We start from the raw sequence: 21,679 nt of genomic DNA on the forward strand, positions 1-21,679 counted from the left end.
AAGCAGAAAGAGAACTCCAAGTCTTTACCAAGCCAAGCCAGATGACCTTTTACTCTTTTTCTGTTCTGGGCTTCACATAGCAAGTTTGTTCTCATTAAATTTGTAAAGCACTTGTTTCTTTTGGGGCTTTGGCCCTCTTTCCATTTCTACTAGCACAACACATAGATATACTTACCTATTAACAAGGATAACATCAGAGTTGTCCAGTTTGATAAATGCACATAATAATTGTGTCACATCCGTAGTTGAATTAAAAGGGAAATTTTGAAGAAAAAAGATGTTGCAACCAACAAAAGTGAGACAGGAATGAATGAATAATACCTATGCGACTCTTGTACTCTTTCTCAGTTTTACATATGAGATTCAATACATCAGGTTCGGAGGGCATTACAATTTCCAGTTCATCTCCATCAGCACCCCATGCATCAAGCTGTTAAAAAGAAAGAAACTCTAATTCATAAAACAGAAAACAAAAGAAGAGGCATGTCCAATGAGTATAAGCAGTTACATAGGTTACACATTTCAGTTCAGAAACATCTGCCCTTGTTGCAAGTAGACATACCATGGCACCTCCGCCAAGCAATAACTGTACATGCAACCGACGCTTCGGCCTATTCCATGATCCTTCAGTTCTGGAGACTTTTACTGTAACAACTGAAGATTTAAGTTCAGCAACATAATATGTTAACAGGTATCCACCTTGACTGAATTCGTATCCATCACCAGAATCCTCAAAAAGAACACCTTCAGCTTTTCCTGCAAGGCAAGTAAGTTATGCTCCTGCTGCTGCTGTTGTCAATTACAGACGCATGCCCACACATGACCAGATATTTCTATAACCACATCTCATATGGCTCACAATAAACTCACATGCACACCAGAAAAAAAAAATCATGCAGCACTTCATAATGAAAATTAATCCATGTGGGCATTGAAATGCCAATTTATTTCATTATGTTTTGAATGAAACCTACCAACACTGCAGGATTTTTTTTTATGGATAACAGAACAGTTTTATTAAATTAAACAAAGAAGAGTACAAGATCTGACATCCCAGAGGTTGGGATGCCCAAATCAAAGAAAATATACATTAATGTGTGCTCCCATCCCCCAAAAAAGAGTTAGCTCTCTCCACCCTGCTCTTTTTAGCTCTTCTATCCCCTTCATGATATTATTACACCACCAAGACACTTTTCTTCATCCTCCCTGCAATACTACTAATACTTCAGCTCTTGTTGACTTTTCATGGCCTGCTGGTCCTCAAAAATGTAGAGACTGGGCCGAATGGGCCCTAGTATCTATTCTTTTATTTTTTGCAGTGTGTTATTTATTTGTTTGTTAATGGGCCTGTTACTTTTTCATAAGTTTATTTTAAGTTCTTGCTTAGCTGGCCGCCCACTTAAGGGCATACTTGTAATTAACTTAGTGAATGAAGATTAACAAAAGGATTAGAGAGGGGAGAGAGGATATTATCGAACTCTTCCTCTTCCTCTTCTTTTCTCCATCTTCTTCCTTTGTACTGGTGTCTTCTACCTCTCTTTCACCTTTCTCTCTAATTTTAGTCAAGTTTATATCAGTTTTATAGGACTGATTTACTTCTTGGTATCAGAGCAGGCTTATCCCTTCTCTGTTTTCTTTTTTTATCTTTTCCCATACACCCTTTGATTAGGAGAGTGTATGGAGAGATAAATTCCCTATAGTTCAGAGGATCTTTTGCCTAGTTGGTAGAGGGTTTGGAGAGTTAAAGTCTGGTCGAAAACTGCCAAGAAGTGATGCTGTAATTTTTCTGCCCAAAACCTTAGCCGATTAGAGATTTTTGAAGTTACAGGTAAAGAATAAGCTTTTCGATTGGCGCTCAGTGCTTGGGAGGGGTGTATTTTGACTTCTAGAAGCGTGTGGTTAAGTCTTGAAAGAGGTTGGGAAGCTCTGGTAGGAGCGGCTGCATCTTCTCTCTTTCTCCCCGACAGCCGAGTGCAGTGAAACCCAAGTTGTCAAGTATTCGGGTACTGTTTTGACTTCAAGTAAGTTTATAAAGACTGAAAATCTAGTTTTTTTATTTCCGTTTGATCAATGGAGTAATACGGAAGTGAGTCCAAGAAGATGCCGGTATCCGGGCTTGGCTTGGTAGATTCCGTTTTGACTGGAGTGACCACAATTAAGTTGGGTGGAACCAATTACCTAGCTTGGGCACAGTCTACAAGGACTTATGTCTATAGTAGAGGTAAATTAGGGTATCTCATAGGCAGTAAGGTGAAACCCACAGAGACAAACCCTACATTTGAGAAATGGATGCAGGAAACTATACAGTAATCAGATGGTTGGTCAACTCTATGCAGCCCTATATAAGTCAGCATTGTCTTTGGATGTCTTCGGCCAAGGAGATCTGGGATGGTGTTACGGAAACCTATTCACAAAAGTTGAATGTGGCAAGAGCCTATAAGCTGAAGAGTGATGTGAAAAATCTAAGATAGGGAGAGAAGAGTATGGAAATTTACTACTCTATGCTGAAATCACTATGGTAGGAAATTGATGTTATGGAGACAATTGTATGGAAGAGTGCAAAAGATGCAGAGACTTTTAGGAAATTGGTGGAACGAAATAGGGTGTTTGAGTTTCTTACAGGACTCAACCCTGAGTTTGACATTATTAGGCAAAATATTCTGGCCAAGGATGAGGTAACTCTAGCCTAGGCATATGCCATGGTAAGCAGTGAAGAGAGTAGGCAGCAGGTTCAGTTATAGAGTCCACCTACAGAACACTTTGCACATGTTGGAATTAAGCCAAAGGGCCCAACTAAGAAGAAAGAGCAGATATGTAAATACCGCAAAAAAATGAGGCATACTAAGGACACTTGTTGGAAGCTTCATCCAGATCTTCTACCGAATAGGTTCAAGAATAACAGCAATTTTAAGAAGACTGGTCAGACAGAAAAGCCTAAGATTGCTAATGTTGCCACAGTAATCGAAGGAGGGATAAGGAGAGTGAAGAAAAGTCAGCCATGGAAGGTTATTGAATCACTTGGAAACCACTATCTCAACACCCCACTCTTCTGGCAACACATCATCATCCGCATTTGCTCACTCGGGTATCCATGCTTCTACAAATCATACTTTTGTTTCAGGTAATCATAAAATCCCTTGGATCATTGATTCTGGTGCATCAAACCATATGACCAGCTTTTCTAACCTTTTTTTGTTCATATCATCTCCTCTTTGGTAAAGAGAAAATATCTCTTGCTGATAGGTCTTTGGCTCCCATCTCTGGCAAGGGGGATATCAAGACCTCTAACACCATTGTTTTATCCCCCGTCCTTCATGTACCCAAACTTAATACCAATCTTTTATCTGTTAGTAGCTTAACTAAATCCATGAACTGTAGCATAACTTTCTTTCCTACCCATCATGTTTTGATTGTGAACTTTCCTGTCTTGTCCCATTGCCAAACTCTATAGTCGGCCCTCCCAAATTCTACTTCTGTGTTGTATAGCAAATGCATCATTTCCATCAATGTATCCACCTCCCAGTCATTTAAATTTCTTCTAAAATGAGGAAGCCATACCACATTTCCATATTGCAGCTGCATACAGTCGGCTGTTTTGAATTGTTTGTCAATTTCAATAAACCTTCCACATATATCATCAATCACTCTCAAAATATCTTCTCTCCAAAGGTTAAAAGGTAGCCTACGGATGCCAATCTCTATCATTTTCGAAAAATGATCACTTGGAACAGAATTTGTTATTGGAACCCATTTACACAGAGATACATGACCCTATGTAGGGGTGCAAGTCAGGCGCGCTGGGCTGGGTTCAACTCAACCTAGGCCCAACAACTCTTAGAGTTGGGCCGAAGGCTTTTGAGGCACTTGGGTTGGACTCAGGTATAAATGTATGCATATATGCATGCATATACACATAAGTGACCTGTTTTCAAAGGAAACTACGATATGATGAAAGTCTTTAAGTCACATGTCACAATGACCTGGTAAAGGACATTTTCTTGACCCAAATGGCACCTGAATTCTGATTACTGGGTTCTGTTTGTGGACCAGAAAGGGTGCATCTCAAGATTTTGACAGCAGCTTATCCAAGAGAATACACCCAAGCATGAATAAAAAAGACAAGAATAGGAGGAAGAGAAGATGGAGCCAACAAAGAGTTCTAAATTAACTGATATTTGAAGAACTAAATTCATCCATGGGTTGAGAAATGTAACCACAAAAATGTTACCATGTTCATCTAAAGCCACAGTGAGTGTTAAGTCATCCGTAGGACTTGCTTCACCAACATGTTGAAGTGGAGGACCCACAGGAATGATTGAACCACCTTGCAAATATAGTGTGGGTAGGTCCTAAATAATCCAATGCAACAATAAAAAAAACAACCAATTAACTTCAGCACCAAAATGAAATCTTCAAGGAACCAAATGTAGGTGGGAAAACATGGATACCGGATGTGAGTCATTAAAATCAAAGGGCAGCCAAATTCCCTTGGGTAACAGAGGCTGCAACTCATCTGATCCCTGGCCAGGCAAAGTGCTAACAACCAAAGAAAAGAAGATATTAGTACAAATATAAACCCATGAAAATAATTTACAGGCCTCAACAAAATGTCCCCTAAAAAAGCCATAGTCCTTTTGTAGGATTTTAAAACATTAAAACATCGATTTATTTTATTAAATTATGTATAATTAAAAATATTTCATAAAGGACAATAAGAAGGAAAGAGAAACCTATAATGATAAGCTTGAAAATATAAATGGACTTGAAGACAACAGAATCATATCAAAACAAACTATTTAGATGATATTTAAATAGTTTTGGACCTTTGGTAAACATAATTATACAAAATTGCACAAAAGTTTTAATTCTTTTTTTATAAGTACTGAAAAAAAAGGCAATAAGAAATATCATTGCTTTAAATCTGAACAAAACCACCAGGAAGAACCCCCCCCCATCATGTTAAGCAGGCTACTTTCTAGGAACCATGCAAAAGGTGGCTTGTTATTGATCAATAAAGCCATAATTCAAGATTTCAATAAATTATACATGCATACATGCACTGTATTTTATAGAAAAAAATGTATGTAACAATATATCAGGCTTATGGACAACATCGGAATTTTATAACTTGATTGATAATTGGGGTTCTAGAATTTTAAAACTTGCCAAAATATATCTTCTGACCATTTCAATTTTTTAAACCATTGCTTCATGCAATAGTAAAATCTATGGCTGTAAAGTGTAAGATTATGGGATCAAGTTTGAGAGAAGCCACTTTATGCAAAAGAAAAATCAAAGACTATGCTTGTATCCAATGTATCCGTCCAAAGGCCCCAGATAGCAAGGTCCAACTATGGATGGTTGGATGGAACCCTTTTTTTGGGGAGGGGGCATGAGAGAGAGAGAGATTATGAGTGATGGCAAAGATTAAAAAAAAAAAAAAAAAACAATTAGAAACTCAACAGAGAGAACCAATATATAAGTTGCAACTTCTTGAACATGCAAGCAAATTTTGAAACAGGTGTAAAACTCCATAGTAGGCTCATCTTAAAATTTGAAACCAGAAGATTAAGGACAAGAGAGTTAATCTTTTTGAAAATGGCAGGGATCGTTCACAAGATCAAAGAGAAGCTGCATATAGGAAGGGCATGAGGAGAAGAAGCAAAAGCAACCAGAAAATCACTAGCAGGCTTTACCTCACCATGAGGAACAGTTATCACTGCAAGTATAGAAAACAAGTTGACCATGAAGTCTTTGGATATTTTGAAGATATCTCTGCATATGCTTTGAATAGAAATTGGAAGTGGCCAATTCAAACCCTCTTAAAACTATGATCAGCCCCCTTTGATCCCCACCAGCTAATGGGTTCACTAAGTTGAATTTTTGTTCAGGGATGAGGAAGGGTAGATTGTTGCCTTATTTTCAGGCTCTGTTGGTGTAGGTATTCATTTAGATCTGAGATTTTGGCGGTAGTGGAAGGTGTACAAAGGAAAAAGGAGCTGAATATTAGAAAGCCAATCAATGGATATGATTTAAAACTGATAATAGGCTAGCTACAAAAGGTGGAAGATGGGTTTAGGAGCTACATTAATGAAAGAAGGAAGTTAAGTGGCTGACCCAAGTTATGAAACCAAGAATGCAGTTGGTGAAAAGAAGTGCTAAACAAGGGGTGGGAAGGGATCATTTGTTTTGGCATTGTTGTAATCTTGAGTATCTTTATGAGGAGAGTTAAGAGAGTTTACCTATCCCCTTTTTGTTCTTGCATTTGTATGTTTAATGATATTTAATAAAATCTTTCCGTTATTGGTTAAGAAAAAAACATGAGAGAACAAGACAGATGAATCTGTCAACAAGATCAAGGATAAAATCCACAAGGAGAACAATGAAGGGGAGAAGGGAATAAGCACAAGCATGGCCATCTGCATAGCGACAGAAGCTTCAACAACTGAGATTAAATGGATCTGCCATCATTATTGTCAAATAGATGGAGTATGGATTAAGGGACTAGGAGTAGTTAGGCATTGCCTTTCTTTTACCACTGTGTGAAGCTTGTTTATGTAAATACTGTTCCCATGTGCAAAGGAACAATATAAAAATATCAATAAAAAATAAGCTATATTTATGTTTTGTCAATATTATGCCCATAATACCCCCATTAACTGGTAAATTAGTCTATCTGTAAGAAGAGAAAAAAGCTGCATGCTGAATAATCATAAGGTGATCTCTTGCTATACAACATTTATCCACCATCCCCCATGACATTTCTATATTCCATGAGCCAAAGAAAATGAACTTAAGAAGTACCAGTATGTCAAAAAAAAAAAAAAAAAACAAGTTTACTTGACCTTCACAAAGCTATGTATTTAAGTGCAAGTGAATCATGCATAATCGTAGTACTTTACTTCCAGAAAAAGTACTACCTTGCATGTACAAGAAGTGGCCCCAGAAGAAAGGAATTCTCAATAGTCCTTAAGCTGGGATCTTTTGGATCTGCATAGACCAAGAAACCACCCAAAAAAGTCTCATTACACCAATATCCATTCATCTAACTCCAACAAATATGAGCAAAATTCTGAAAATAGGAAAGCATACCAGCAAAAAAGGTCGGAGATGCAACAGGAGTACCCTTTGTGTGAGCCATATAGAAAAGAGTATATATGTGAGGAATAAGGCGATAGCGTCTCAGCAATGCTAGCCGGCAAACTTCTTCGCACTAATGGACACATTTCAAGTTGGATTAGTCAAAAAGCTTCACGATCTAGAAAAAAATAAATAAAACTTTAACCAGAAAACAATCATAACCAAGAAAACCAAGTTGAAAACTGAAATTAACTAATATTCAATTCTACAAGTACATAAGGACATATCAAATGAATGGACTACACAATCTGGCATGTATGAACATAACATATTCTCCAAATATCAGTAATGCAAAAAAATCACCAAAATGCAGTATAGGCATTACATAGTGGTATTTAGCTAATAAGATGTGAACAATGAATTTGCAGTGAGCATAGTATTTAAAATTTAGAATGTCATTCAAAACCTGAGGGTGGCCACTTTGTCCAAAAAAATGCCAAAGATTAGGGCCATACCAAGTCTACCCCTCCCAAGGCCCCAGATAGCTGGGAATAACATTGGATAATGGCCCTTTTAGTAAATATTTTCCTAAAAGAACAAATGGGGGTTAACGATTGGATGGTTGGTGTTGAGGATTTAATCAGTTTTGTGCAGATTTAGCAGTAATCTTTTATATGTTTATTGTTTAGATAGGAAGTGGGGACCACAGTACTCTTGTTGGGCCCTTTGTTGATTGCCTTTTAAGTGTTTTATGCAGTTTTAGATGCTTGCCGCCCTATATGGGCATATTTGTCATTGTACTCCACTTTATATTTTTAATATAAATACTAGTGAAGGGGGCGGCCAGATAACGAGCTCTCTTCTCTCTCTCAAACCTCTTCCTCTTCTTCTTCTTCTCTTCTCTTCTTCCAGAAAACATCTTTTCTTTTACAGATTTTTTAATTCAGCAAGATTTCTACTGTTGGTTTACTATTCTAAGTATGATTCACTTACTAAGTCACTATAATTCAAAAAAAAAAAAAAAGAAACAAAAAAAAAGATATACAACTATAAAAGAGAAATGGCTAAAAAACTAAAGGGACAGATAGAGAAGCCTAGTTAAGTCTCTTTATCTTCTCTGATTTGATATACATAGTTGTTTACTACAGTTTTTTGAGTCGTAAATGAAAAAGTATACTTGTTCTAACAATCCATGAAGTTCTATTAAAAAATTCCTTCTTTTTCAGTAATTTTCCCTGATTTCAAAACTTGAACTGATATAATTATATGAAGAGTATGCCCTTTTATAATTATTAACGAATTTTCATAAATTAATATCAATAATTTTGAAAATTTTTACAATAGTTCAACATAAAATTTCCTATATTTTTTGGCAAATTTATTGTTTTAAATGGTTGAAATTTTCTCCAAAACTGACATTTTAAAACATGGTCATCCCATTAGAGGTGATATCCCTTCTCTCTGGCAGCCAATAAATCACCTGTTCTACTGGACTTTAATGTCTGTAAAATCTTTCCCTTATGGACACGTTTTGCCATCTTTGCAAGCACAGGGACCTATGCTTGCAATATTTTGTTTTGTTCTACTTATCTAGGCTTTGGCCCTCATCTTTACTTTTAGGCCTTTCCACTACTTGAGGCTTTCAGTCTTGTGTCTTCCTTTTATTAATGAATTTCCTTTCTTGTGTATTCTTGTACTACAACTTTAAAAATCAAATTAGGAAATGAAGAGTTTCATTAGGATCAAGGGTTTCTTTTTTCATAGTAAGGTAAAATATCAGGCGAATCATGATTTATGAGTTGGAAACCTGAATGACCATGTTCTTCTGCAGGAAACAAAAATGGCATACCTCTTTCCCAAAGGACCATGGTTCATGGTCAAAAGTATCAGTCTCAGAATGCCCACGACAGAATGGAAACATTGCACCAACACCCATCCACCTTCCAAAGAGCTTTGGTGTAGCATTTCCAGCAAACCCACCAATATCTGGTCCTGATAATGGCTGACCACTGAGCCCCTGAAAAAAATAAAATGATACTTAGAGTAGTGTTATACAGAAACTGAATAAACTCATTAAAAGAAATGTTTAATACCAGCATATTATGAAGGAAGCAACATTCCAGAGATAACTTAGAAAATAAAGTGAAAAAGGTTAAGTAATTACCAAGAATATCATCATACCAAACCAACAGAAGTTAAGGAGTCCCCTAGGATACATGCTACCCATGGTTCAAAGTATCAACACTCTTTATACACAAATTTTATGTATCGAGAGTTTCAACCGACTCAAACCCTTTTTTTAACTTTTTGGTTCTAATCATTTGTCAGGGGATAAAGTCACATTACTATTTCACATTTAAAACATATCAACCCGGCCAGTTATTAATATATAGTGTATCAATGCCCTTGAAAACTGACAGGATATGCCCCGTATTGGGACGTATCGTATCAATATGCCCCTTTTTAGGGAAGCATGCACTACATCTGTCATGCATTTGTCATACGATAAAATAACATTAATCTTTAGTTGCATCAAAAGAAAATTCACACTTACCAACTGAAGTACCATGGAAATACTCATGTGCAAATGCTCCCAATTTGAAAGGTTATCCCCAGTCCATGTTGCAGCATACCTTTGGCTACCTATAAACCCAGCTCGGGTGAGAACAAAAGGGCGTTTATTCTCATCAGCCATTTTCATTCCTTCATATGTAGACCTCGCCATAAGCATGCCATACACCTAAAAGGTGCAAGCAATATAAAAGGGTTCAAGTTATGAATTTCAATAAGACTGCCACCAACAACTACTTTCACAAAACAGTAGCTCAGACGAGTCTGACACAAAACCCATGTTAATTACATAAAAGAATTAACACTGTAAGCCGCATTAAACAGAAAAGGCACCATTCTATTAAAGAATATTACATTGTGATAATGTCTGTGATTTTGATAACCTCCAAGTGCATCATCTCCTCTGTGAATGTTGCTCTCTGGCATAGTCTTAGTCACAGTCTGTGAAGAAATAAAATTAAGAACAACCAATAGGAGGAACTTCAGGCACTGAGTAAGATTCGACTGATTTGTAGATTTACCTTGAAAATAGCTGGTTCATTCATATCATTCCATATACCATCAACACCATTAGAAAAAAATTCTTTTACTAACTTGGACCACCAAAGACGAGCTTTCTCTTGTGTAAAGTCAGGAAATACACAAGGCCCAGGCCATACCTCACCTAAGATTGACAAGTAAGACTTAACACAGTTAAGAATAGAAAAAATGAGTATCAAGTATCAGGGTAAAAGAAACAAGAAAACAGACCAACAAAAGGTTTTCCATCTGCTTTTTGAATCCAAATGTCATTTTCAGAGCCACTATCATAAACAAAATAACCCTCTTCATGTTTAATTCCTGGATCAAGCATCCAGATTGCTTTGAAACCATTGCGGTGAAGATCATTCACCAATGACTTTGGATCAGAGAAACACTCCTGAAAGAAAAATGTCCCATCATTTATTTGCGGTGAAAGGCAACCTCAGAGAGAGAGCACTCGATAGATAAGCCACTACAAACCAAATATAGATTTTTGCGTAAACTACATGAAATATGCATGTGGATGTACATGCATAGAAAGTACACAGATAGAAAGTGTTAATCATGCATACAAAGTCTAAAGATAGAACATAATAGGTTTATCCGGTGGAGAAGCACTATTTATTGACTTATTACAATACATGCTAAGTATAGTAAACAAAAAAAAGGATGACAAGCACTAGGTATTGCACCAATGGACTAGATGAATTAGTTACAAGAGTATCTCTGGCTACAGGTCACTCTTTCAGGCATTGACTAGTCATCTAGTCAACTGACAAGTCAGTTGAGATCCATACCAACTGCACCACTAACTAGTCGGTCTGATACTCATGATGCAGTTCCTAGGAAAGCTAGGTCAACTAGTTGATCAACAACTACACAACCACAAAGTTGTTTCAAAGTTTTATTTGTTTGTTTGTATTTATAATAGATTATGTTTGCATTCTGTTACATTCATGCTGTTCCCTTAAATAGTTGTAATGGAACATGATTAGCCAATGCTGTACAAAATAGAAAAGGGGCATAAAATAGAAGGCGGCAGATGAGGAACTTTTTACATTTAGTACCAATGAGCAGTTCGCTGGTGCAGAGTAGCCACAACAAAGCGCAGATCAAATAGTCAGCGTTGCACTCTTTCATTGGAAAACAAATATTATAATTCCCAATCCCAGCCTATCCAGTCTAACATATTTATTTTTGTAAAATAAAGACTCCAAACTAATTGTTCAATACCATTCTTATATTGTACAGTTTAGTCTGTATTAACTTATTTATGAGATTGCATGAATATCATAAATTTAGAACATATCAATTTCCTATCCACTAATCAATGCCTAGGTTCTCACTAGTCATTGTATTTAAAAAGAGACGCTGAAACCAACCAGTCGTTGCCTACCTTTAGTGGGGCAAAAGAACATTAAAAGAAATTTACCCTAGCCTATTTTCTTTATCCACAACAAAGCTAGACTTCTCTCCTTTCTTGCTTTGCACCCTTCGTCTAGGATATCCTATTCCTATCCTAGGACTTAGGTCTGAAGAGAAATCTTAGAAACTTCGAAGTCTTTGTAGGCCTTGCAGTTGATCAGTTGTTTTGATAATGTGATAGTTGACAACTTTAAAGTCTAAACCAGACCAAGAATCTGGACCTCCTCTATCTCAGGGTCTTTTTTATGCACATCTTTCCTCAAAGCTATCTCCCTCTTGCTGAATTCATAGGAGCCTTTCCCAGCAAAAGAAATTAGGAGGTATATCAAGGATTAACACCTGTGAAACTTTGCAAAGAGAAGGCCTACTAGGTGTTTATCCCCTCACAATTTTTTCTTTGTAAGGCAAGTGGTGAATCTACTTTTAGCATGCTAAACTCCTATTCATTTGTAGCTTGTATTTAGGCGTGGTTCTCACTCTGTTTGGTCACAGATGGACTCCTATTACGGTGGTGAATCCTTTTAAAGCTTCATTTTTTCACTTTGCCTAAAATAAGAGGAAAGTTATGTGGAATTCTACTAGGACAGTAATTCTTTGGACAATTTAGGAAGAAAGAAATGGAAAATTTTTCAAGGGCATTGAGAGGTCTAAGGAATCCATCATTGAAACCATATCAGTACTGGTGGTGCATTGGATCAAAATTGTAAGGATTTTTTAGCACTTCTCTATGGATGCTATCTTTGGGAACTAGTAGTAGGTGATCTTTTCCATTTCAATTAGAAATGTGCCAATTTGTCAATAAAACCCACTTTGTCAAACCATATAAAACCTTGAAAAATGTACTTTGGGTAATCACAGACCCTCAAGTATTGAAGGGGTTTTAAGGGATTACCAATGACATATCATAGCGATGTAACTCAGGATCCATTAACCATGGAAGCTCCATAAGGAGTGAATTGATGGCAATGATTCAAGGACTGTGTTTGGCAAAGTCTCTAAGTGTTAATTATTTGACAGTGGAATGGGATCCAAGAGCTGCAGTGGCCTAGTAGTTTAAAGACAATAGTAAAATCTCCTGGCACTACAAGAAGACATTTAAGGAGATAAGGGTGTTAACAAGAGGGACTGGAAGTGTATTTATGATTGGAAGTGTGTTGACAAAGAATAGATAATACTCATATAAGCCTTAACATCTAAGCCTTATCCCAACTATTATGGAGTCAACTCCATTAATCTTCTCCCACCATACCGTCCTGTTTACTGCCATATATGTTGTTAAATTATAAGCACTTAATTTTTTTGAATAAAAACATAAGGTATTGTATTAATATCTTTAAGTGATGTAAGAATGTACAGATATAGTTATGTACAGTGCTTAAATTACAAGCACTTAAATCATTTCTTATTACTTAAACCCATGTCCTTGTTGGTCTGCCCCTAGCCCTCCTAGCCCCTTCAACTTGCAATATCACTTCTTTTATGGGTTTTAATGCTAATGAGCAAGGTTCAAAATTTCACAACGTATCGGTCTGTATCAGCTGATACTTATCATTCTGTTAAATGCCCGATACACGGAACATATAGAAACCAATTGCACGTTCCTTTTCACCTGTATCAGGCCGTTCCGTGTCTGTATCAACTGATACAGACCTGATACAAGCCAATACTCTAATGTATTGATTGATACATTGCAAATTAATTACTTTAATTAATTACTCTCCCTCTCATTAATTACTCTCTCATTAGTCTTCCTTTTATTGCTAATCCTTCTAATTAATTTCTTTCCCTCTCTCTCATTAATTACTATAATTACATTAATTACTCCCTTCCTCTCTCTTTAATTTTAAGACAAGTTTGAATTTGAATTTTGAAATTGGCACGCCATTCTAATGCCTAATGCACATAATCTCAAGTGTAAAAGCTGAAGTAGGCCACAAGAAGATTTGAACCTTGGTCACACGTTTACAATGCCCATGATTCTACCACCACGCCCAAATCCATTTTGGTGTTCAAATGTTATCCATTTTCATCCTTTAATAAACTTTTTTCTTTTTAGTGGATGTTTATTGGGGTGATTATGGATCAGGTCACGCCTAAGTCTTTTATGTATAAAATATTATATATAATATTTTATATTAAATAACATATAATATGCATATTTTTTTGATGCTTTATATATTTATATAATATAAAATGTATATTTATATAATATAAAATGTTATAGGTCAAGCCTGAACATGAAACCCAACTCCAAACCTGGAATTTCCGAGTTGGGTCGGGCCAAGGTGATCACCCCTAGATATTTGTTAATAAATGCTAAAATTGATTATTAAAATTTATATATTAACAAATATTAAGACAAATTATTTTGATTTTCTAAAAATCAAGGTATATATGCACACATTTTAGTTTTTCCATCATTTTCAACAGTTACCGATTATTTATTGTCATATATACCTTGTACTTTATTGTTATTACTATATTTTTTAGGATTTATTTGAGTTTCATAGTGTATCCATGCGTATCTTTTTTTTCATCTGTATTTATGCATATCCAAAGCGTATCCCGATACATTTCTTAAAATCGCCTTTCCGATACACTTTGCGTTTCTAGTACTTTAAGCCTTGCTAATGAGATTTCAAAATGATTAGTAATTGACATTTATAGAGGAAATCCTACATTCTGTATAATCATTTTGTAATTTATAAAAGATAGGACAAAATAAAAATCAATGTTTTAAAAAATGACTTGGAATCGGAATGGTGCTTTCTATCTAGTTGCCTGGATGGTTCCCATGGCAAACAGTCCAACCATCTGGACCAACAACGGTTTGAAAACCATGATAAAAATTGAAATACAATTCAATAGAGATCAAAAGCAATGAATTATTTTACCTCAAGATTAAATTCTAAAGATCTCTATCTATGAGTTTGATGGGTACTAGGATCCAATTACCAGTCTCACAATGGTGCTTTCTATCTAGTTATTACATTCATTTCCTAAACAGAATAAGTTCGCGATCAATTAGGAATAAAAGAATGTCTAAAACAACTTAATGGCAAGCAATTGGATGAAACCTGGTTATAATGAGTATGAAATCCATATCAAAAGGGGGGGGAGGCAAGATCAAAAACTAGAAAAGAACACACCTTGTCAAAGGTGAAACAACGAAAACCATCCATGTAGTCTATATCCATCCATATCACATCACAAGGTATGCCCTTTTCCCGAAATGTCCTGGCAATCTAAACATGTTTGTGTAAGTCAATGTTAAATAAAACAAGGAAAATTAATAATGTTATAAATGACAAGAGAGAAAGCAAATTGAAGGTCAGAACTGACATTGGAATAATAAATCCGAGGAATTTGTGATTTGGGCATCAAGTCAACAGAAAGCAAGAAATCTGTAATTTTACCTCCCATTTTAGTAGTTATAGATACTTAGGGAACTACATAGAGGGCATATTATTCAATTCTTTTTGATGTATCGAGTACAGGGATTATACATGGGTGTATGCATGACTTATTCTCTTTAACCATGTAGAGCTCTTGTATCTATGGAGCTTTTTGTGAATTAGTAATATAATAAAATATATTTTGCCCTCTCTCAAAAATTAATACAATACCATACCATTTAGCTAAAGAGTATTTTGGTCTTTTAGAAGTTCATTAGCTCCAAGCCTCCAACCATGCTATTTGTCTAGGTCTTGTTTAATGTCATCTAAGTTCTATGGTTGGGTTAGTTACATTAGTATATGGTGACTTTTTTCTTGCAATTTTTATCAAGTACAGTGGCAGTTTTGTAATTATAGTCAACTGTTCTACCTTCCCTAGCTCACACATATATCTGCTCTACGTTTATGTTATGGCATCACACTGCACTCTGGGCAGAAATTCCTGCCCTGAGCGGATAGCCAAGTTTTTCTCCCTTGGATCCATAGTCAACCTTTGATTAAAAAAAAATAGTAACATAAATCTGAAAAGAGTAATAATATGATGACCTGGACAAGGTGTATTGAAGAAAAACTGTTCTGTAGTGTAGATCCAATCAGTCACGGAAAAGAAAAACAATGTACATATTAACAATTGTTCTTGAAAGGAAGAAATACATGGTAAAAGTGGTTTTTTTAGGCAGAGATGAATAAAACCCATTCTCACTGCCAAGATGGAGGAAGAATATCAGAGTTGAATTGAAAGAATTCTTGCTAGAGGAGTTGCTGCACCAAGGGGAACTCTCAGTAAAACCGAGAGAAGGAAGAAGGGCCACAGTGTTATTGGTTGGTGAGGTTGTACCCTGGTTCCAAAACTTTCTGGATGGATCAGCAAATGTGAGCTGGAGGCTGATGTGGAAGGAAACACTCAAGACACGGAGGTAAGAATATATTGCAGAAAGAAGAAGAAACCTTAAAGGCTGGTTTGTAACATTGGAAGAGAAATCTGAAAGACGAAAGAAACAACTCATCGTAATACTGGAAGGGAAGAAGTCTGAGGGATGGAAAAGCATTGCAAATGAACTATACCAGATAGTATATAAAAGATCAGAATGCAAGGAAGATAAGGTGGAAGTAAGAGATGAAATAGAGGAACGGATAGAAGAATAATCACCAATCATGGTGAAGACAAGAATTCTTAAAATAATGCTACAAGAAAACACAGAGGATTGAGAAAAGAAGCTGGTGATTACAGAAAACAGGCAGATTGACTGCTTGGAGGAGTTGTCATAATACATGAAAGAAGGGCTGAATCAGTGTTTTAAAAGTGCAAGGTGCAAAAAAGCGCAAGAGGCAATTTGCACATGAGGAGCAAGGTGAGGCATGCGCCATTTCAAAGCAAGGTGCAAAAAAGAAAAAAAAATGTCAAAATGCAAAAAAGGCAAGAATAAAATAAAATATTAAATAGAATATAAATTAAAAATATAAACTTAAATTTTAAAATAAATGTTTTAAAAAACCTATTATCTCAAATTAAAATACATAAGTATATATTGTTTATCAATACTATTTTTTATATTTAAATAATTAAAATACATAAATATAACATGCAAAACACATTCAAAATGGAAATTTAAAAATAAAATCAAACATAACATATGAAACATATTCAAGCATGTAAAATTTTGAATCTCTATATTTTTTCCCAATTGCATTATTTCAAATAGCCAATGTGATGTTAAATAGCAAGACTAGAAGAGAATAGAGAGATAGGAGGGCAGTGATACGAGAAAAGATAATGGATGGGGCTGGTGTGCCCTCTATATAGAATGAAAAGACATAATACTCTTGACTGTACTACTCTCTATACTGTGTATCACAAAGAAACAAAAAGGAAGAAAAGCATATTTAGATGTCCATCTTCGTGGAAAAAAGACAAAAAGGGAGGAAAACAAAAGATCAAGCAAGTTTGAAATGGCAAGAAACTAATTACCTTGAGAACTTTTGCATCTGAATCATAACTCCAACGACATTGATGATATCCTAGAGACCATTTAGGAGGCATAAATACAGTTCCTGAAACAAAATAGAAGAGAATCATGAATAAAAGTCCCTAAAATATTATTATTTTTTTAAATACATCTCTTTAGGTTTCTGTGGTTATTATTAATAGAATTCAGAATCATTGCTCATTAAAAAAAGAAAGTCATTAAAAGAAGCCCCACACTGTACCTATGGAATCAAGGATATGCTTTTTGAATATTGTTTTGAACTAGAAGATAACTAACAGCCCATTTGGGAGGGCTGGAGCGTTGATAAAGCAGATTTGGAGAAACCATTGAAAAAATCTTTCAGCAGAAAGCCATGTTTTTTGGCTTTCAGACATTCATTTTTTGATCTCCAGGGTTTTCACCAAACATGGCTTACAGGCTGTCTGGGAGGGAGGGGCCCACCTTGCAAAGCCAGAAGCCACTGCATGAAAGCCCTCCCAATCAGGCACTAAGAAGTCTAGGACTCTTTTTGGGGACTTATGAAATTAAATCTTAGAGCTTCTAAGGAAATGGGTAAAATTAAGTCATTAAGGTCCAGAATATCCTCAATAGCTTTATAAAAGTGTTAGTTGGGATTAGGTAAGGAGCTGGTTATTGGGTTTCTTCCTTGCCTCTGGTGTTGTTTAAGGCAATGGCCTAGGACTTCTATTGTAACTGCACTTCATTGTTTCTGTCATTTCTCTTAATTACGTTCTATTTCTATGTTCCTTGCAAGCTACTTCAAGGTTCTTAGCTGTTCATAATTTCTTTTTAACAAAATACCTAACAGAAGGCATGCATTAAAATTAGAGCAACCAAAAGTCACAGGAATAGAAGCTCAAAAAGCTCTAAGAAATAACCAATTGCATGGGATAGAGATATCAGCACTGCAGTTGGTGAGGCAAAAGGACCAAATGTAATGACAGGATAGGAGGCTGATGCTGCAAACTTTATTATTGACTCCTTCCGCAAGTCTATCTGTTAAAGAAATTTTTTTAGCACTAAAATAGTCATATATCTTACATTTATCATGGATTTTTGTGAAAGGCAAAAAACATTCAATGCCATCTATAATTAATTAGGAAATAAATAAACCTCGCAACGTCGTGTCGTGTCTGCAAGAACCCCAAGTGCCTCTCCACTAGGAAGAAGAGCTAGCACCCAAGGATGTGACTGGTACAAGGATGTAGTTCCTGAGCCATAACCCCATGCATCTGTGTTCCATGTAAACACCTGTAATAAATGGACATGCTTAATATCTGGTCAAATGTCAAGTTCAATGGGTGAAACACCAAATAAACAGACTTACTCTCTTCCCTGTTCTCTCAAGCTTTCCACTAACTTCTCCTGTTCCATAAAAGGAGGTTCCAGTAGGAAACTAATGAAGAGAAATTGACATGGAGTTAAAAATAATATTAAGGATTACAAAAATGTGAAATTAAAAAAAAAAAACATGACAGGAAGTATAATAGACTAAGGAAATTCCTAATGAAAACGTCATAAAACTAACCTCAACACTAACAATCTGTTGGTCTTGCACACATTTAAACGTTGGAATATACACAGGCACCCTTTGACTAGCAATTGTTGTGTCCCTTTTTTTCTTATCAGAAAAAGAAAGACTTGGAAATGCTGCATCCCTGTCATTTTCAGAACAATCAAACCGGAAAACCCCCTCCTCTAAAACAGGCTCAAAAACCATAGTTCCAAAGGACACATCTGCAGTGACTGCCTCCCCATCATATGCAGCCATTGTGGATAGAGACCTCTCAGCAATCAAATTATTCTTATACCTCTGCCTTCTGCATGTCAAAATTTGTATTAGGAAGTTTCTCTTCGGTCAACTTTCCTGTTATTAGATCATCCAAATATCAGAAAAAGGAAGTTGATCTTTATTAGAATAAAAAGATTCCTTTATAAATGACGATCCACATAATGAAAATTCCTAGTAAAGCTAAAAGCAAGATCTGTGAAACATACAAAACACCATACACATAGATCTGAAGGCTGAAATAGCACATCAGGTCCCCAGCTAGTGGAAATTCTGGCTCCTTAAAAATGCCCCATATACATAGAAATGGATTCGTTTAAAGATTAGATTATTTTTGCAGAATTCAAACTTTATATTATTGAATTTGGACTCTTGTCATAATTGAAAATTTCCCATACCATAAACTTTGCTAACACTATTTACCCTTCAACCTGGCCCTACCCAAACCCAACCATTCAACAATACTTTCAGTTCTTCAAAAATCTTAAGCTTATTTCCTAAGCTTAGTTAATTATTTCTCATACATTATGCCCTAAATACTCCACCGCTTGTTCCATCATTCTTCTATTTCCAAATTTTATTTAATATTTAAGCCCACTATGTTAACTAATATACTACAAAAACCTTTTCTATAAATTATTGCTGCCTTTGTTTGATCTGTATCAAATATATTAATATGAGAATTCTAAAACAAATTACAATTTATTGAAATAACTCATTAACCGAAATGAATTCTATTTAAAATTCGACAGATCTAAAAGTAGAAATTTCTACAATGAACAATCATGTCAAGCTTCAATATATGGAACTATGAACACCATATTTCTGTGGTAATTCAACAAAATCATGTCAAGTCCTTTTGGTTTGGACTCATTGGATAGTTAATTGAATATGCTCCCTAACATATCAAAATCACAGAAGTTTTTGGCAAGCACTAACATGCAAGATTAAAGCCACAGTAATTGACAGACACATAAGCCTTTTTAATTATAAGTCCGGTCCGTCAGGATAAGAACCAATAAACTAGCCCATTAATTCAAGTATGAGACTATGTGCTGCTCTGCATTCTCCATCAATAACTTGGTAAAGTAACTCTTTGTGAAGCTTCACTAAACAAGTTCATAGGTTTGACAAATGATCATGGGTACAACTTTGTTTGTCCTCATTAACTCTTACAAACTGATATCATGTTAGTTTTTTCTTCAGCCCCATCATTCTTCTTGATCTTATTCAACAACCAATCAACAAACATAAGGTCAACTCACACCCAAGCACCTTCAAGCCTCTGTTAAGATACATCAATTCCCAAGCTTTTCCATCCTTCATCTCTCAAAGCTCCTTTAAATTTATAAACTTAGGTCTTTCTTTTCAAAATGGAAAATATTTACCTATATGAAAAGTTGGGTGAAAACTGTATAAAAAAAGTTGAACAAAAAGTTGTTAAATTTTTATGATCAGTTTTTCAGTGAAAGAAGCATAAAATTATGATATCATCACAAAAATCCCAAAACTGTGATCAATAATATATATATATATATATATATATATATATATATATATATTTGATATGGGTATATATATATTTGATATGGGAAAGAGATTCTAAAAGTATAAAAGGATAAGACATCCTGAAAAAGCATTAAAATTTTTTCCGAAATCCAAAAGCTACCAGTAATAACCAAACCTTTTCACAAATCCTCCCAAAAAAAAAAAAAAAAAACTTCATATGTTTTAAGCCACAATTTTTATAGTAAAATAAAATAAAATTGGGTTTAAGTCCACAATTATGAAGTTCATTTCTTTATCCAGATCCCAGGAAGACATATAGAGATGGAAGTACTCTTCCATTTATTTCCTTCCAAATTCTCCAGAATAAAAATGAAATGCAAAGGCATCTACCCTATACAGTGAAATACAGTAGTCATTCCTTGTACAAATCCACCATAAAACAAGATTAAAATGAACTTTACAGCTGCAGTTTTGGAAATCCAGGAAATTCAGGGTAAGTGAGCTTCATGCTTCTGGGAGGTGATACCATTATTGCTTTTTCAGGATCAATCAGTATGGAATCTAAATTAGAGAAGAACTACTTGATGTACTTTAAGGACCAACACTTGCAAATAAATCGGGTCTTAGGGATGTGGTCATTGAAGGAGACCACAAAACCATTATTGCATAATCGAGGCGCCGGACGGATCATCCATGGAGTCTAAGACAACAAATTTTAAAGAGGCCATATTTCCATTCAGGCATTACAAGCTGACATGGTTTGGGTCCCCAGGTCTGATAATACTCATGGAAACTCTAGCTCAGGAAGTAGGGCTGCAAGTCGGGTTGCCTAATTTGAAGGATTTTGACTACAACACTCGACAGGCTTGGGTTAGGGTTCAGGCCCATTTAAAACTTAATAACTTCCCAATCCAACCCAACCCAAGTTGCATTCCTATCAGGAAGAGGCCAGCAGACAGACCCCAGTGTGGAAAGCCTGTCCACTAAGAACGCAAAGAAGTTCAGGGAAAACTCTCTAACAGTTAGCAGATTTAGAAGGAAGAGGAAGCATTGAGATGAGACATTTTTAGTTTCAAGTATTTTTTGGGTGTTGGTGGCTCATCTCTCAATTTGGGGTTGGATGTCATCCTAGAGCATTGTCAGGAGGCCTATTTACTTAAGGTCAGAATTTTTTGGATGTGGTTGATTTTATTTTCTTTTGGTGGGGTGTTTCGACTCTTGTTGTTTCTTCTTGGGTGATTTTGATTTTACCAAAAAAAATGTTGAAAGGAAAGTGCTTCAGGGTACAATTGGTGTTTGGAGAAGCAATGAGCAGCCAGTCCACTAAGTTGAAAGAAAAG

At 35.6% G+C, this 21,679-nt stretch overlaps 1 protein-coding gene across 2 annotated transcripts in view; it reads right to left on the reverse strand.

The window, feature by feature from the left end:
* Positions 1–21,679, reverse strand: part of HGL1 (heteroglycan glucosidase 1) — a 50,790-nt gene that overhangs the window by 27,505 nt on the left and 1,606 nt on the right. Inside the window, exons 2-18 of one of the 2 annotated variants that reach the window (XM_088961001.1) lie at positions 18,570–18,861; positions 18,369–18,437; positions 18,155–18,292; positions 17,920–18,037; positions 17,023–17,105; positions 14,748–14,843; positions 10,402–10,570; positions 10,173–10,315; positions 10,006–10,092; positions 9,635–9,820; positions 8,930–9,097; positions 7,093–7,213; positions 6,921–6,990; positions 4,449–4,536; positions 4,229–4,349; positions 563–756; positions 322–430 (exon numbers count right to left, since the gene is read on the reverse strand). In XM_088961001.1, coding sequence (XP_088817127.1) covers positions 322–430; positions 563–756; positions 4,229–4,349; positions 4,449–4,536; positions 6,921–6,990; positions 7,093–7,213; positions 8,930–9,097; positions 9,635–9,820; positions 10,006–10,092; positions 10,173–10,315; positions 10,402–10,570; positions 14,748–14,843; positions 17,023–17,105; positions 17,920–18,037; positions 18,155–18,292; positions 18,369–18,437; positions 18,570–18,861 — 2,252 coding nt within the window. Of the gene's footprint in view, positions 1–321; positions 431–562; positions 757–4,228; positions 4,350–4,448; positions 4,537–6,920; positions 6,991–7,092; positions 7,214–8,929; positions 9,098–9,634; positions 9,821–10,005; positions 10,093–10,172; positions 10,316–10,401; positions 10,571–14,747; positions 14,844–17,022; positions 17,106–17,919; positions 18,038–18,154; positions 18,293–18,368; positions 18,438–18,569; positions 18,909–21,679 lie in introns of both variants that reach the window. The other variant, XM_088961003.1, reaches the window with a different exon arrangement.

Source organism: Nelumbo lutea, chromosome 1 (genome assembly GCF_056320005.1).
Source record: "Nelumbo lutea isolate HS-2025 chromosome 1, American lotus-T2T, whole genome shotgun sequence".
NCBI classification, from domain to species: Eukaryota; Viridiplantae; Streptophyta; class Magnoliopsida; order Proteales; family Nelumbonaceae; genus Nelumbo; species Nelumbo lutea.